This window comes from Cryptomeria japonica, chromosome 4, assembly GCF_030272615.1.
Source record: "Cryptomeria japonica chromosome 4, Sugi_1.0, whole genome shotgun sequence".
In the NCBI taxonomy this organism is placed as follows: domain Eukaryota; kingdom Viridiplantae; phylum Streptophyta; class Pinopsida; order Cupressales; family Cupressaceae; genus Cryptomeria; species Cryptomeria japonica.
In genome coordinates, this window is record NC_081408.1 from 601,259,511 (window position 1) to 601,273,633 (window position 14,123).

At 37.1% G+C, this 14,123-nt stretch overlaps 1 protein-coding gene across 5 annotated transcripts; it reads right to left on the bottom strand.

Moving 5' to 3' along the window:
- Positions 1-400: 400 nt before the first annotated feature.
- Positions 401-13,754, bottom strand: LOC131061073 (probable E3 ubiquitin-protein ligase RZFP34). 5 transcript variants are annotated; one of them, XM_059219979.1, is made up of 13 exons: positions 13,367-13,754; positions 3,847-4,012; positions 3,019-3,106; positions 2,859-2,918; positions 2,690-2,722; positions 2,517-2,594; positions 2,333-2,376; positions 2,182-2,222; positions 1,959-2,041; positions 1,730-1,821; positions 1,535-1,604; positions 1,318-1,359; positions 401-969 (listed from the first exon to the last, which is right to left on the bottom strand). In XM_059219979.1, the coding sequence occupies exons 2-13, from the start codon at positions 3,909-3,911 to the stop codon at positions 850-852; spliced, it is 816 nt and encodes a 271-aa protein (XP_059075962.1). In that variant the 5' UTR covers positions 3,912-4,012; positions 13,367-13,754; the 3' UTR covers positions 401-849. The 5 variants fall into 5 exon arrangements, with proteins under 5 accessions (XP_059075962.1, XP_059075961.1, XP_059075964.1 ...); XM_059219978.1 differs by lacking the exon at positions 13,367-13,754 and adding an exon at positions 4,536-6,337 and having other exon boundaries at positions 3,847-4,448; XM_059219981.1 differs by lacking the exon at positions 13,367-13,754 and having other exon boundaries at positions 401-991; positions 3,847-6,339.
- Positions 13,755-14,123: the final 369 nt, after the last annotated feature.

The window sequence follows — 14,123 nt, forward strand, 5'->3', positions numbered from 1 at the left end:
GGCATCATATTTGATGATGTGGCCCTGAAACCTTAGTTATAAGCAGGGGACTTGCCAAGTAAGCTGCTGTAAAAAAATCGGAGTGATTTGAAATTTCCAAGTAGGATTTTGAGAAGCGCAAAGTTAGGGTGCACAACTACTGGACCTTTCCCCTAGAGTACCCAACATTTCGACTTTAAACATTGCCCACACAGCTGGAATTTTTAAACTTCTTAAAATTCATTTAATTTAGTAAACTTACGTAAATTATGGTATATTTATATGATTTGACCAGACCCGTCCATGGCAAACCTGGGAAACAAAAACTCGGCAAACAACTTCACATAAACTCAAACAGGCAACATGGATTCCAACATAAAACCCAAGAATATTTCACAAAAAAGAATCAAGCACCCAAATCTACAAACCAAATGCTTCAATCAGCTTAAAGATTTTACAGTGTACAGGGATTACAATGCTATCATAGCATGTGTGTCATACCAGAAAACTCTATTTAAGCTTTTCTCCCTAACAGGTCTCACATATGTTCTTAGACCTGCAATGCAAATCCCTCAAGTTGTCCTAGCAGGTCTAATATATGTTCACAGACCTATACTACAAATGCTGCTTACACAATTCTGCCGCAAGAAATCTTTGTAGGACATTGGCAATGTTGCACTTTCTTAAATGTATGCATTACAACATACACTATAGCAGAGATGGCCATGGCAAAAACTAAAGAAGCAGTTTCCACCATGACAGCATGACTTCTGACTTCAGACTTCAACTGAATTTCGTGTTGCAAGAAAGCTAGACCTCAGGCAGGTCAACACCAAAATATAAAAGCAATGCCATTAGGTATGACACGTTTTAAGGAGAGCAGCCTCTAGTCTGCCGTGTATTGTACGAGTTGCAATTTGCACACTTGTGTGCGACAATATGAAATTTGACTTCTGAAGTAGTGCCACAGTCATTGCATAAAATCCATACCTGTTAAAAAACAATGTTCCCACTAACATATGTTTACCCACATTAGATTCGAGTGTTATAGACAGTGCAAAAGTAATAAATGAAAAGTATTAACTTGTTAACAAATATGAAATATAAAATAAAGAATAGTTTTCATTCTTTGTAAGTCTATGATTCAAATGAAAGAGCGAGTTAAAATCTGCAACCAAACCTTCTATCAAAAGAAATCAACGGGTAAATCCCATTGCAGTGACACTTCAGTATTAATATTAAGCCTTAAATCAAGTTTAATAGTCTAGCCTATGGAAATAAACCAGATGTTATTCAGCGAAGTAAGCATAGACAGTTCAAATTCATCTGTTAAGATACCTTCTTATTCTGGTAGGATGCGGGCATTGGTGTTGCTGCAACCTGAAATTTTCATATATTCCATTTTCAGTAATACTGTTACATAGGAGGAATTTTAGGTTTTTAATAACATAAATCAACTCGGCAGAAAAAAAAAATTCCTCATATTTTTCCTAGAAAACCATGCTATATTAATAGATATTGAAAAAAAAATTACTACATTAGAAAGTTAAATTACCTCTTCATCAAGTTTTTCCCATACTCTTGACATGTCACAAACTGATTTGGAGCAAACAGGGCATGAAAACCTGCAAAATACCAAGAATAAAATGAAATATGTTAGACAAAAGCCTTCACAAATACTCGTGAAACAATCCAGACTTGCCACCATGTTAAAGAGAACATAAGCCTGAAAGTTACGAGCGAAACTTACTGCAGATGCTGATGCATCTCCTTCAGACAGTCCATATGAATGGTATGGCCACATGGGAGTACACTAATATCCCTTGTAGATTCGAAAAAAAACTACAAATGAATAAATCGATACAGAGATTTCAGATATCAGAAATTCAATGATGTATTACAATATCATCAATTAACTATTTCAAATTCCATCTATGTAATCAGATACACAGGCAAAAAGATATCCACACACAACCCACCTCAAAGCAAACTGGCCAGTTATGATGAATTGCTCTTTCTACACACGGATGGCAATCCTTCAATGCAACTGAATAGCAGCAACCTTAAAAAGAAAGAGAGTGATATGTTGAGACTCACAGCATATAATACATCGTTATGCAAAAGATATGATTTCCATGAAACAAGGCTAGTAATGAGATGAAAAAACGGACTGCAAACAATTCTCATTTACAATATACATACCACATTTGTAGCAGTGGAAGAAATTATCTCGTGCCCCAGTTCTGTACAAAAGTAATTACCAGAAACATTTAGACCTAAGAAGATCACATACTTCAACTATAATCACCCAAAATACATGAAACCTGAGATAATGTGAGTAATAGAAACTCACCTACAAATACCACAACCATCACAGTGGTATTGCTGCTTTGAGAGCTGAAAGATCAATCAACAAGGTCATGTTCAGTCCATACCCCAACCAAATTCCCAAATATAACAGGTGGGAATTTTTCAATAAGTCTGAAGAATATTCCATAATCAAACTAGGTGACAAATAATGTGGACAGTGGACTTACATCATCGTCATAGAACTTGCAGATCTCACAGAAGTATTTGCCCATACACACCCCACAGTTGACACATATTTGCTTAACCTGAGTTCATCAAAAAGTCATAAGAGATTAAACAAGTTAGGAAAAGCACATTTTATTATCAGCCCACAAAATTATACCAAAGGTTAGGCACTTACATCTTGTTCAGTGCCACATACTGAACAGATAACCTGAAAAAGCAATAACAAGCATTGTAACTTGCAGCTAAGCCCCATATATAAACCAATTGCAAAAAATGTACATGGTGCAAAGCTAAATCTCACTCAAATAGAAAGGCGCTTCACTCAAATGGAAAAGCAGCATTACCTGCTGCACCTCATGACGAGGAATGTCGTGACTCTCTTGTGGATTAACATTCACAGCATTCTGTAAAAACATTTTGAACCATTAAAACACATTTTGAATTCATAGAATGAATAGAAAAGACCATAACAACCATTTACAAACAGACTATGGAAGTCTATACCTTTGCCTCATTGTGGCAATGTCTGCAATCAAAGATCTCGTTGCAACATGGGGCCCTGATACTACACCTCCGTCTATGATGGGAACAACTGTCATCAAAAGGACCAATAAAAGCAGTATTAAGTTTGGTACTTACAACGCCAATAGTGGCATGTTGTGATGGTTAAGTTGTGTTGTTGTTCTTGCCATCAAGGTTCAAATCCCACCGGTTCATAGCTCTGGATTAAAAGCGTTTACCCATTAAAAAAAAAAGTTTGGTACTTACCAACTAATTCATAGAGAAAGATGAAATAAACAGTATTGAAGTGCTCTGAAAGTGCATGCTAACTGTAGTTAAAACTAGCAACTAAGACATGGAATTTCATTTCTTTGTATGGAGGACACATAAAGCCATAAGAATCACAAGAATTTAACATATAGACGGGTTTTAGTCTAAAGAATTAATTAGTTCTTACTAACTTTGTAGTTAAGTTCATTAGCGCCACACAAAAATATGAACAATTACCTACAGGGCCAATGCTGTACCATTCAATACAATGTTATACACTGCCTCCTTATTTGTTTTATGAGTATCAAATTATTATTTTTGATATAAATGTGTTAGCTACCAACAAGTCTGCAACTTACTCTGTATATGACCTGTAAACCAGTTCAGATATATCATACATGACAACACCAAAAAGGAAGGACTTGTAACAAATGTTGTAGAAACTAGTAGTTTGTTCTCTTGTTTACAATTTGCACATATAAAAATCATAAGTATAGACTAAATTTTAAAGTGTATCCATATATATTTTTAAAATTCACACAAATACAGTGGCTTACTCACCCATATTGCCCATATCCTACATCTAGCTTTTCAAGATTTTCATTCACTGATTGCATATCCCTCATTTTTTAAGTTGAGACAAGTTCTAAAGGCTCATCACATCCTTTTGTGGCCAAATGCTCAGGAAGAACCTCCATACTTGGACACATTGTTCACAGCCCTGTACCTGCATAAGAAGTAGTTTAAAGTCAGTTTTCCAGTTCTAGATAAATTCCAACATTGCAGCCATTGGTCAGCATCCATCTACAAACACCGGCCAAATCTCTTTGAATTGCCCCACTCTGATCACAGTGCTGCATAGCAATCCAAGTCAGCAAGCACAAAACCCAAGCATATTCATGAACAGCTTCATTCACTCCAATTTTCCATGGATGATACAGCATGCATAACAATTTAAGTAAGTCCAACTGGAAACGGAATCATCTCCTGAATAAATCTTCAGTAATTACAACTTTGAAGAGTTGTCAGGTTGCAGTTTGAAACTAATTTGTTTGAGTCCAGGAACATAAGCTTTGCCGCACGGCCACTTGATGCAGTCTCACACCCAAAGAGATCGAGGCAATCCGCCCAGATGCGATAGTTCAGGGACAGGACCTCCATTTCTGGTGAAAGAAAAGAGAAGAAACAGATCAAGCACATGACGAGAGGGAAAAACAAAAAATCAAGATAAGGCAAGAAACAAAGTTAACCATTGTGAGGAATGGGGGCACTGTAGACTGCAGCAGTATAAGCACTTGGACATAGCTATTTCTGCTTGCAGTCAAAGTGTGGTATGGTGGCCTGGTAGGTAGTTTGCCGCCCATCCACTTGTTGAAAGCTTTGGTACTTGAAAACCTGCAGCTCAAGATTCTAAACACACCGCTACAAGAATAAATTGTTTTTGATTTTTCTCGTTTAGTATTACAGAAAATTTCTTGTTTTGCTATATCAAATGTTTCAGAATACATTAATGGGCATTGAAGCTGATAAAAACCAACAGAAATATTCTGAAAATCGTGCCAAGTTATGAGCATTTACAATGCATAAAGCCTTACAAGACGACATGCCTTGTAAATTCACAATCAAAGAAATGGCAGGAACAGACAGAAAACATATATTTCCTGTGACTTCATGTAATGCCCCGCCAGGAACCCCAAAGGAATGACTCAAAGGTCAACTGAAGTAACAAAGGGTCCTAGGTCCAACTCACAATTGGGAATGAGGGTATCTATGGACACACGCAAACCAGTAGCCAACTCTACTTGCCACCTATCCGCCTGCTTAGCAGACGCGAGCCTGCACCACTCCACAATGGAGGAAGAAATGAAAGAATCAGAAGCACCGGAGTCAAAAATTACAGAGATTGGAATACCACCCAACACATCTCCAGTCTCGATCATTGTACCCTGGTGCTCGGCCTAGCGGTCATCAACCATCGCAAAAACTCTATGGGATCTACTTGCATCCCCCACTGTCGGCTCTGACGTTGCTGGCCTTTGACTACCTGTCTGATGAGAGCGCTGAGGGCACTAAGCGGCTATGTGGCCAAACTGACCACAGGAGAAGCAAGCTCCCCTACTAGGTCCTCTAAAACTAGACGACCCACTGGACTACTGGAAACTACCCCTACTAGGAGCCTAAGACGCACCCTGAGAGGACTGCCCTAGGAAACTCTGCCTACTCCTCTGCCAGTTCCTATTCTTCTTATGCTGAGAGTTGACACCCTGCTGGCCCTAAAACTGCTTCGGCCTTGACTGAAAACTCTGCTGCTACTGCCCACCCTTAGTGGGTGCCTGAGAACTCCTAAAAGGTGCAGCAGTCTAGGACTAATTCCCTCTAACTCTGGATCCACCAAAAGGCACACTCCCAATCTGCACTCCAGACTGACCGCCATGAGCATGGCTAAGATTTTGCTACACCAGCCTAGCTTTCGCCACGGCTATCCCTACTGAAATAGGCTCACACTCTCACTCCTCCACTGAAGCGGTCATTTAGACCCCTCGTCATTTCCAATACCAGCATACTGTTTGAGCTCATAAAACCTATGCTCAAACTGATCGACAAACATGCCAAACTGGCATAAAGCATAAAACTCATCTGCCCGAGACTATCTCCACTGAGGTGAGAGAAAGCGTGCCCTGAATCTCTCCAGGAAAATCTCCCAAGACACGGTGCTAATGTTCAAACCGATCCTCTCCTCCTCCAACCGCCACCAGATAGAAGCAAAACTCTCAAGATGCATGATGGTGCATCTGGCCTTGGTGTTACTGCCATACGGATGCATGGCGAAACACCGATCTAAACTTGAGGCAATGCTAGTTCAGCACTTCTTGAGGGGTCTAAATGACCGCATCAGTGGAGGAGTGAGAGTGTTTGAGCCTATTTTAGTAGAGATAGTCATGGCGAAAGCCAGGCTGGTGGAGCAGAATCTTAGCTGTGCTCATGGCGGTCAGTTTGGAGTGCAGATTGGGAGTGTGCCTTTCGGTGGATCCAGAGTTAGAGGGAATCAGTCCCAGACTGCTGCACCTTTTAGGAGTTCTTAGGCACCCGCTAAGGGTGGGCAGTAGCAGTAGAGTTTTCAACCGAGGTCGAAGCAATTTCAGGGCCAACAGGGTGGCAACTCAAAGCATAAGAAGAATAGGAACTAGCAAAGGAGTAGGCAGAGTTTCCTAGGGCAGTCCTCTCAGGGTGCGTCTCAGGCCCCTAGTAGGGGTAGTTTCCAGCAATCCAGTGGGCCGTCTGGAGGTAGAGGACCTAGTAGGGGAGCTTGCTTCTCTTGTGGTCAGGTTGGCCACATAGTCGCTCAGTGCCCTCAACGTTCTCATCAAACAGGTAGTCAGAGGTGAGCAGCATTAGAGCCGACAGTGGGGGATGCAGGTAGATCCCATAGAGTTTTTGCAGTGGTTGATGATCGCTAGGCCGAGCACCAGGGTACAGTGATCGAGACTGCAGGTGTGTTGGGTGGTATTCCAATCTCTGTACTTTTTGACTCCGGTGCTTCTGATTCTTTCATTTCTTCCTCCATTGTGGAGTGATGCGGGCTCGCGTCTGCTAAGCAGGCGGATAGGTGGCAAGTAGAGTTGGCTACCAGTTTGCGTGTGCCCGTAGATACCCTCATTCCCAGTTGTGAGTTGGACCTAGGACCACTACTATGTGGTAGTAGTTGCCCCTCGTGGACCCACAAAATTAAACGATTAAGCTTTTTTTTAATTTATTTTTTTATTATTTAAAAATAAAATAAAAATAATATTAGAGTTAATTAATAATTATTAATTATTATTAATTATTATTATTTTATATATATATATACATTAATTTCTATTAATATATTAATAGTTTTAAGAAATTGTTTTATTTATAAATTAAATGATAGATGTATTATTTAATATGGGGTGTTTTATTCATTAAAATTATTATGACTTTTGCTTATTCAAATTGAAAAAAGATAAATTGATTATTTGTGATTAGTTAAATTTCTAGTCTTATTAGATTAATGATGACTTGAATTTCTCTTAATCAATATGGTTGTGTTTTCCTAAATTTTTAAATGTTGAATTGCAAGTGTATATGATGTTATTAATTTCAAAAAATTGTTTGAGTACGGTCTTAGTGAATTTTGGCATTTCTTGCAAGGGGCTTATTTTGTTGCAAATTCTTGTCAATGTTTATGGCTATCTGTTTCGCCATAGGGTCCTCGTAGAGTGACCATGTTCGTATAGTGTCCTATGAGAGAGTGGCTTTCAAGTGGGGGTCGCGCTCGAAGTGGTTGGCTGGATAAGCCCTCGAAAGTATTGATTAGGGGGTGGGTAGATTTTAACATTAAATAAGATATTGTACCCCGCACATGGTTGAGTGCTCGTAAAGGCTCAAGATGTAGTGGGAAGGCCTGGAATGGCAAACCGACCACCTTGTCTTCACGAAGGGTCGGTAGGGTCCACATGAAACTTAGATGGAACCAGGGGTTCGGGAAAGGTTACCAGGATAACCCAAGTTGGGGGCCAGGACCTATGGAGGCCTACCTAGGGTAAACATCATAAGCTATGCGATGACACTCTCCCTTTAGGGTCACTAGTGTATTGTGATGTTGAGTTCACCTAGAGTATTGTGGAGTCACACTTGTATTGTCAACCATGTTTTGCTTGTGCTTGCTTGAGGGTCTTCTGCAATCTCTTAGCACAGTGGGGTGGTTCCGTTTTGGGATCACATGGTCGGGTGGTAGTGTCACTTCCCATCGGATGTATTTGTTCATGCCTTCATGCGAGGATTGGCTTCACAAGTATTCCTGTGGTTTGTGATTCGTGTATCATCTCATGTTGGAGATTATTGTACTTTTGAGACCTACGTGGTCATTTGTATCAATGGATTTATGTAACCTCGTATTTGGTAATGATGTAAATTTTATATGTATTATTGGAAGCCATGTATTTCATGAATAATGTAATCTTAAGTTATTGGATGTTATTATCTCAGTTATCCTTATGCTTTGTACAAATGCTTTCTTGAAGAGTAATATACATTGTAATACTTTCAATCTTTAAATGGTGTAATCTATTATATGAATATGGTTTATTATGTTGAATGAGTAATTGATGGTTAATTGGATTAACCTTTATTTTGGAATTTAACCTTCCGTATTATTCTTCGTTGGTAACCCTTTAGGAATTCTTGTGTTAGTCTTCCGCTTGTGTAATTAATGTGCAATGTAGTAATTAAAGCACGTATTGTGAATTAAACTTTAAAAAAAAAAATTATTTCACTCCTTAGTTGCTTAGTTGTGTGGTCATTCCTTTGGGATTCCTAGCGGGGCATTACACTTCATCTATTGATTAAGATGAGGTTTGAAATTCATGAGTTAACCCCTGACAGGCAAAAACAAAACTGTGCTGGAAACAAAATTATCCCCTCATACTCTTCTCTTTGTTTATGAAATTTTATCCTTAAAAACTCATTTTATTCTCGCCATGAGATATCATAACAGATGACTCTCCTAGTTTGTTTCTTTACCATAATCGATGCCTGACTGCTTTGTTAATATTTTCTAATCAGTGAGCCTAAACTTGAGTAGGCATAAATACCAAAAAAGTTACACTCAAAAAGTAAAAACCCAGAAGCTTTCACTCCTCAAACTTAAAAGCTCTCTGGTTCCTTTCTGTGCATCTCTTTTGGTTTAACAAATCTTGCTATTCCCCTAGTATTTATACTTCTGTAACTCTCATGACCTTTATGGTATGAATCCTAATATAATGCTCTCAGTTCCATGTCTTAATGGTAACATAACTGTCTACTTTTGAGTAAGTGAAACCTGGATGTATTGACAAATACACCCTCAGTTCATTAATTGTTATTGACAAAGAGCTATGTCTGTTCACAGTAACAACCCCAAGATTCTTGTTTCCGGGCACTTAATACTTCTTAGAGAGGACAAGCTATTTTAATCTAAGTTACTGTACTACTAAAGTTTAAAGCATACCCAAAAAAATGTAAAAAACCTCTTCACTCAGGGTGATCACACATCTTTATAATCAAAGAACCCAGACATCAGATCAGAGTTACATGGTGCAATGTTTTCCCTATATACTATGCTACATGTGTAACTACACGTTATGGACAAGTTGCAAGTTTGACAATAATATCACCTTAAGGCTGCAACATATAAAATATTAAAAACACAACAACCACTCAAATTGCTAAATTCATTTAATACAAACTTTTTATTCTAATTGTAAAAACTGAAGCATCTTCTCCAAATTAGAAAACATAAATAACATTCAAAAATACCTTGTTTCCTGATGATCACTGTATTTGTTTGTATTAATTCCAAGTTGTTTACAAAGGAGATAGCAGATATTACTAATTCTGAATTTGCCTAGATGCAAGGAAAGCTTCTCACTTAAATTTAATTTTAAAAATTACTTAAAATTTCACTTTTCATCAGAAAAGTTGTGCTCAAAAGTAAAGCTTTCAAAAGAAAGTTTAAACAATGATAGAAATTGACAAGAATAAAGGTTATCCATTTACATAACATCCAACAGAAAAATTGGTTAACATTTAAATAGGCTCTAACAATAATACCTTTGATATTATAAAGAAAATTGCTTCACGATGCATAATATCTAATAAGCATAAATGGTAAATGAAGAAATGTGCATCACTAAATTCATCCGTAGGACATATTAATATTTCTTTGATTTTACAAATGATTGTTCATTTGTTCTTGTGATTGTCAACTTCTGAAAATATTCTCAACCATTTGTTCGATTATCCTGATTGTGACTGCAAATATCTGTGCTTAAAAGAGTAGGTGGTATGTTTCTTCTTCTATTTTATTTAAGTTACAAACTTACAAACTACTTACATATTTTATTCTCCAGGTATTCATTTTGCATGTTAGACTCTTTACAGGTTTCTGATACATCCATCTACGACTTTTCTGTGTTCTAATGTATTCTGTGTTCAAATCTGCTTCTAGAATTCTGTATGTTTCTTGCAAGTTGTTGATTCTTTGTTTTCTTCTTAAGGTTTGTTTACCTATAATTAATTTTTAATGTCAACTAGTTACCAGCCATTTTTTGTGTTGTTCCTTTAGATTTTTAAAAATTTGATTGATTTTTTAATTACCTGAAAGTTATACAGTGTTATACAGTTCCATGTTAATTGGTTCTAATTTATTTTCCTTGAAGCTGCATAGCTCATGTGAGCTGGTTGTTAGCATTGTCAAATTTGGCGTATTGATTTGTTTGCATCAAGTTCTTAACTCTGTTACCTGTACAGACCCACAGCAGCCTATATCCAAGTCCTAGTTCAGGAACTGTAGTGCGCCTGATAATACCTGCAGAGAACATTGTAAGAAACCCAGCAAATTTTTCTTTTCCTTTTTCTTTTTTCTGTTTCCCTTCTTTTTGACCTGCTAGGTTAGCTATCCAACCTAAAACAATCAACTCTAAGTGAGAAATTGACCTCTAAACACCTTGCAACACAGAAACGAACTTTCATTCTGAAAACAAAATATTCAAAGCAAATACACTTGCTGAAACTTCGCTCTTGCTTGTTATCGCAAAATGGAGATGAAGATTGATCATTGAAGTTTTCAGAGCAGTTGAACTGCTATTCCTACACTCATACGAGACCATTCATTGCCAAGGAGATCATGGATGAAAATTCTTGGATTGGAGATAAGTAGTTTTGTTTTTTTTTATTCAATTTTTCTTCCAAAACCAAATTCCTTACTTTGTTTTTCATTCTTCTCCATCTAAATGAGTTAGCACATAAGTTTTGTTTCAATTTGTTTGGAATGTGTTGTTTTCCAAACTTGTTTTCATAGGGATTAAAATGGCAACCTGTTCTAGCACCAGGGGCCAACCCCACTTGAAAGCAGACTCAAATTTACCATTGTGGAAGCATGTTCGTATAATACGGTATGTTCAAGTGGTGGGACATATATTTGGATTTGCAGTAAATGTGATGTCAAATGTATAAGCTCATACATTCAAATGAATACCACAAAAAATTCCAATTTAGTATGTTTTCCTTGTTTGCATTTTTTTTACAGTTCAATTTTTAGATAGGCTAACAATAAAGAGTTCACCTCCCAAAGAATTGTCTTGTGAGACGACTTGTGAAGGTGAGAGAGGCATTTTCTAACATGGCCATCAGCAAGCTTTGTTTACTATGGAAACAATTTAACAATAAAAGGCCAACAAATGCTAAGAAAAAGATCCTAGAGAACACATAATCAGATTTTGTGGAATATTTTTAGTTTCACCAAGCCCATCATGAATACGATTCATTATACTGACATTAATAAGCCATGCCTAGGAGAGGTATAGAAGAAGAAAAAGAGATTATTTTAACGTCCACGAGACTAAATATATAATGGCATCAACTCAATGATTGAGAAGAGAAAGACCATCATGAATGAGAATAAGCAAGGTCCTCGAGAAATTTTATTCAAATAGATGCACACAATTCCTATAGAGCAAAGTAACAAAATGATCACCCATTACATCTTCTTGCCTTTGCACTAATACTAATATACTCCAAAACTAAAATCTTTCCTTTGCTGAAGAGGGCTGCACCATACAAAGATACGGAAGTTAGCAAAGGTATAATTTAGCATTTGCTAAACTCTTCCTTAGTCCTAATTGTGACAATGTAGTCACAAATGAAGTTGTTTATTTTATACACTGAAATGGCCAAACTATTCCCACTCTCCATGGCAAGTATAATAAAGATGATCACGATTGGTGATACTTCCATGGCCAAAAATTCCAACAGTTATAGCCTCAGCATTCGAAGTCTTGTCACTAAACTTACATAATGTTTTTCAAGATTGAAGTTTATAATTTTAGAACTCTAACTCTCTACTTTGCCTCCTCCGGTTGGCAATTCATCATAATTTGAATGGATTCCTGTGCATGATCCATCTCCTCAATAAAGTACAACCATTGTCATCAAAAAATGAAGATTTAGTTTGCGTGCATTTCAAATTTTACCTTCTTTTGCACAAACAAAATGACTACAAGAGTCAACAAATATTGTGGGCCATAGAGCCACAGCTAGCTGACTTGGATGCTTCCGCCGCCTAACAATTCATTTTTTTAACAGTCAAATAGCCAACATACTTTTAGTTCAAGTGCCAATGGCACTCCTTGGTGTTCTTATAGTCTACCTACATCATATGACGTCAGAAATGATGATGATGGTTTTTATGAAGACCCAAATGACGCTGATAGCTGATTTAGTTGTTTTAATAATGAACAATTCATACCTACCATGATATTAGACAAACTGATCTTGAAATAATATTGCTGATTGCGTAACATGTTTGAGTTTGATCTGAGCCTTCTTCTAAAGACTTGACCTCATTCATATTTGTGAGATGCTCCCAAGGTTTTTATTTCCCTTAATCTTCATCCAACAGATCTGATGCCGCTATTTCTAAGGCAAAAAAAACATACATAAAAATGTCCAGGATCTAGTTTAATCCAACCATTTTTCCTGATGTCATCATTTCTTTGTATTGTGCTGTAGAAAATCCATACCATGTTTATGCCTAATTCTCAGACTCATATTGCAAAAATTGTTTCTAAGGTACTTCCGGTGGGAAGGGTACAAAGCTAAGAGCACAGCATAACACAGACAATTCCAATATCAGAGCAATGCCTGTACACTTTAACAGGCCCAACGGACCGAAAGTCTTAATAGATCGACAAATACTTCTGATCAATTACTCTAGAAGGTATTATTAAAAGTTATCGTCATCAAGGTCGCCCCAGTAAGATTCTAAAAAATTCTTGCGCTGAGAGTGTAATCTGAATTATTATTTGTTGTCGTTTTTTGTACCGATTTAACAAAAAGAAAAAAAAAACAGCATATATCCTGTTTTACAAGTGAAAACAGAAATTCAGACAAAGAAAACCTAGAAGAAAAAAAATAAAAAATACAAAGAGTACCTCTGATCTAGAGAAAAAACCAGCACACAAAAGTTAGTCAAAAGAAACTACAAATCAATCATCCAACACATTCGCTACGGTTAAAAAACCTCGAGCTGCTTCGACGAAAACCGCTTTTCTGTTTCGATGAAACCGCCGATCTGTTTCTTCAAATCCGCTTTTGCTTCTTGTTTTGCCTCTTTTTCTTAATTAATAAATAGAACAAGAAAAATGAACAGCAAAATTCTTGAAGACAAGACGAACGAATACAGGTGATCAAAGAAGACAAGAGGGTTTTATACGCAGTGCCGACTGCAGGTGTTTCTTAGGAGCGATTTTCTAGATTATTCCAGAAACGCGGGTAAATAAAACAGATGTCCCCGAAGAATTATGATGCCACTCTTTTCTAAAATATCTTCTTGGAAGGATATATGCTGACGATGCACCAGTTTTGGGATGACAGCACCAAACTTATCATATGGGAAGTGATGTTCTGATACTGTTGAAGATGTGTTTGGAACTGGACAGAATGTTACTTGCAGTGCCTCTATTTGCAACCAATTATGCAACTTGTGAATCATGTGAATTTTTGAAAAAATAAATTAAATTTATTTACCATATTATTTAAATTTAGGAGTTTAAACTCAAGCTGATGAATTCATGGGACCAACAGCAATTCAAATTTTTTATAAAATTCATGGAGGGTCAATTTTAAATTTTTTAAAAAAATTCTCATCAGCTAGGTTCTATTTTTTAGGAAGCTGTTCTGATACTGTTGAAGATGTTTTTGGAACTGGACAGAATGTTACTTGCAGTGCCTCTATTTGCAACCAATTATGCAACTTGTGAATCATGTGAATTTTTGAA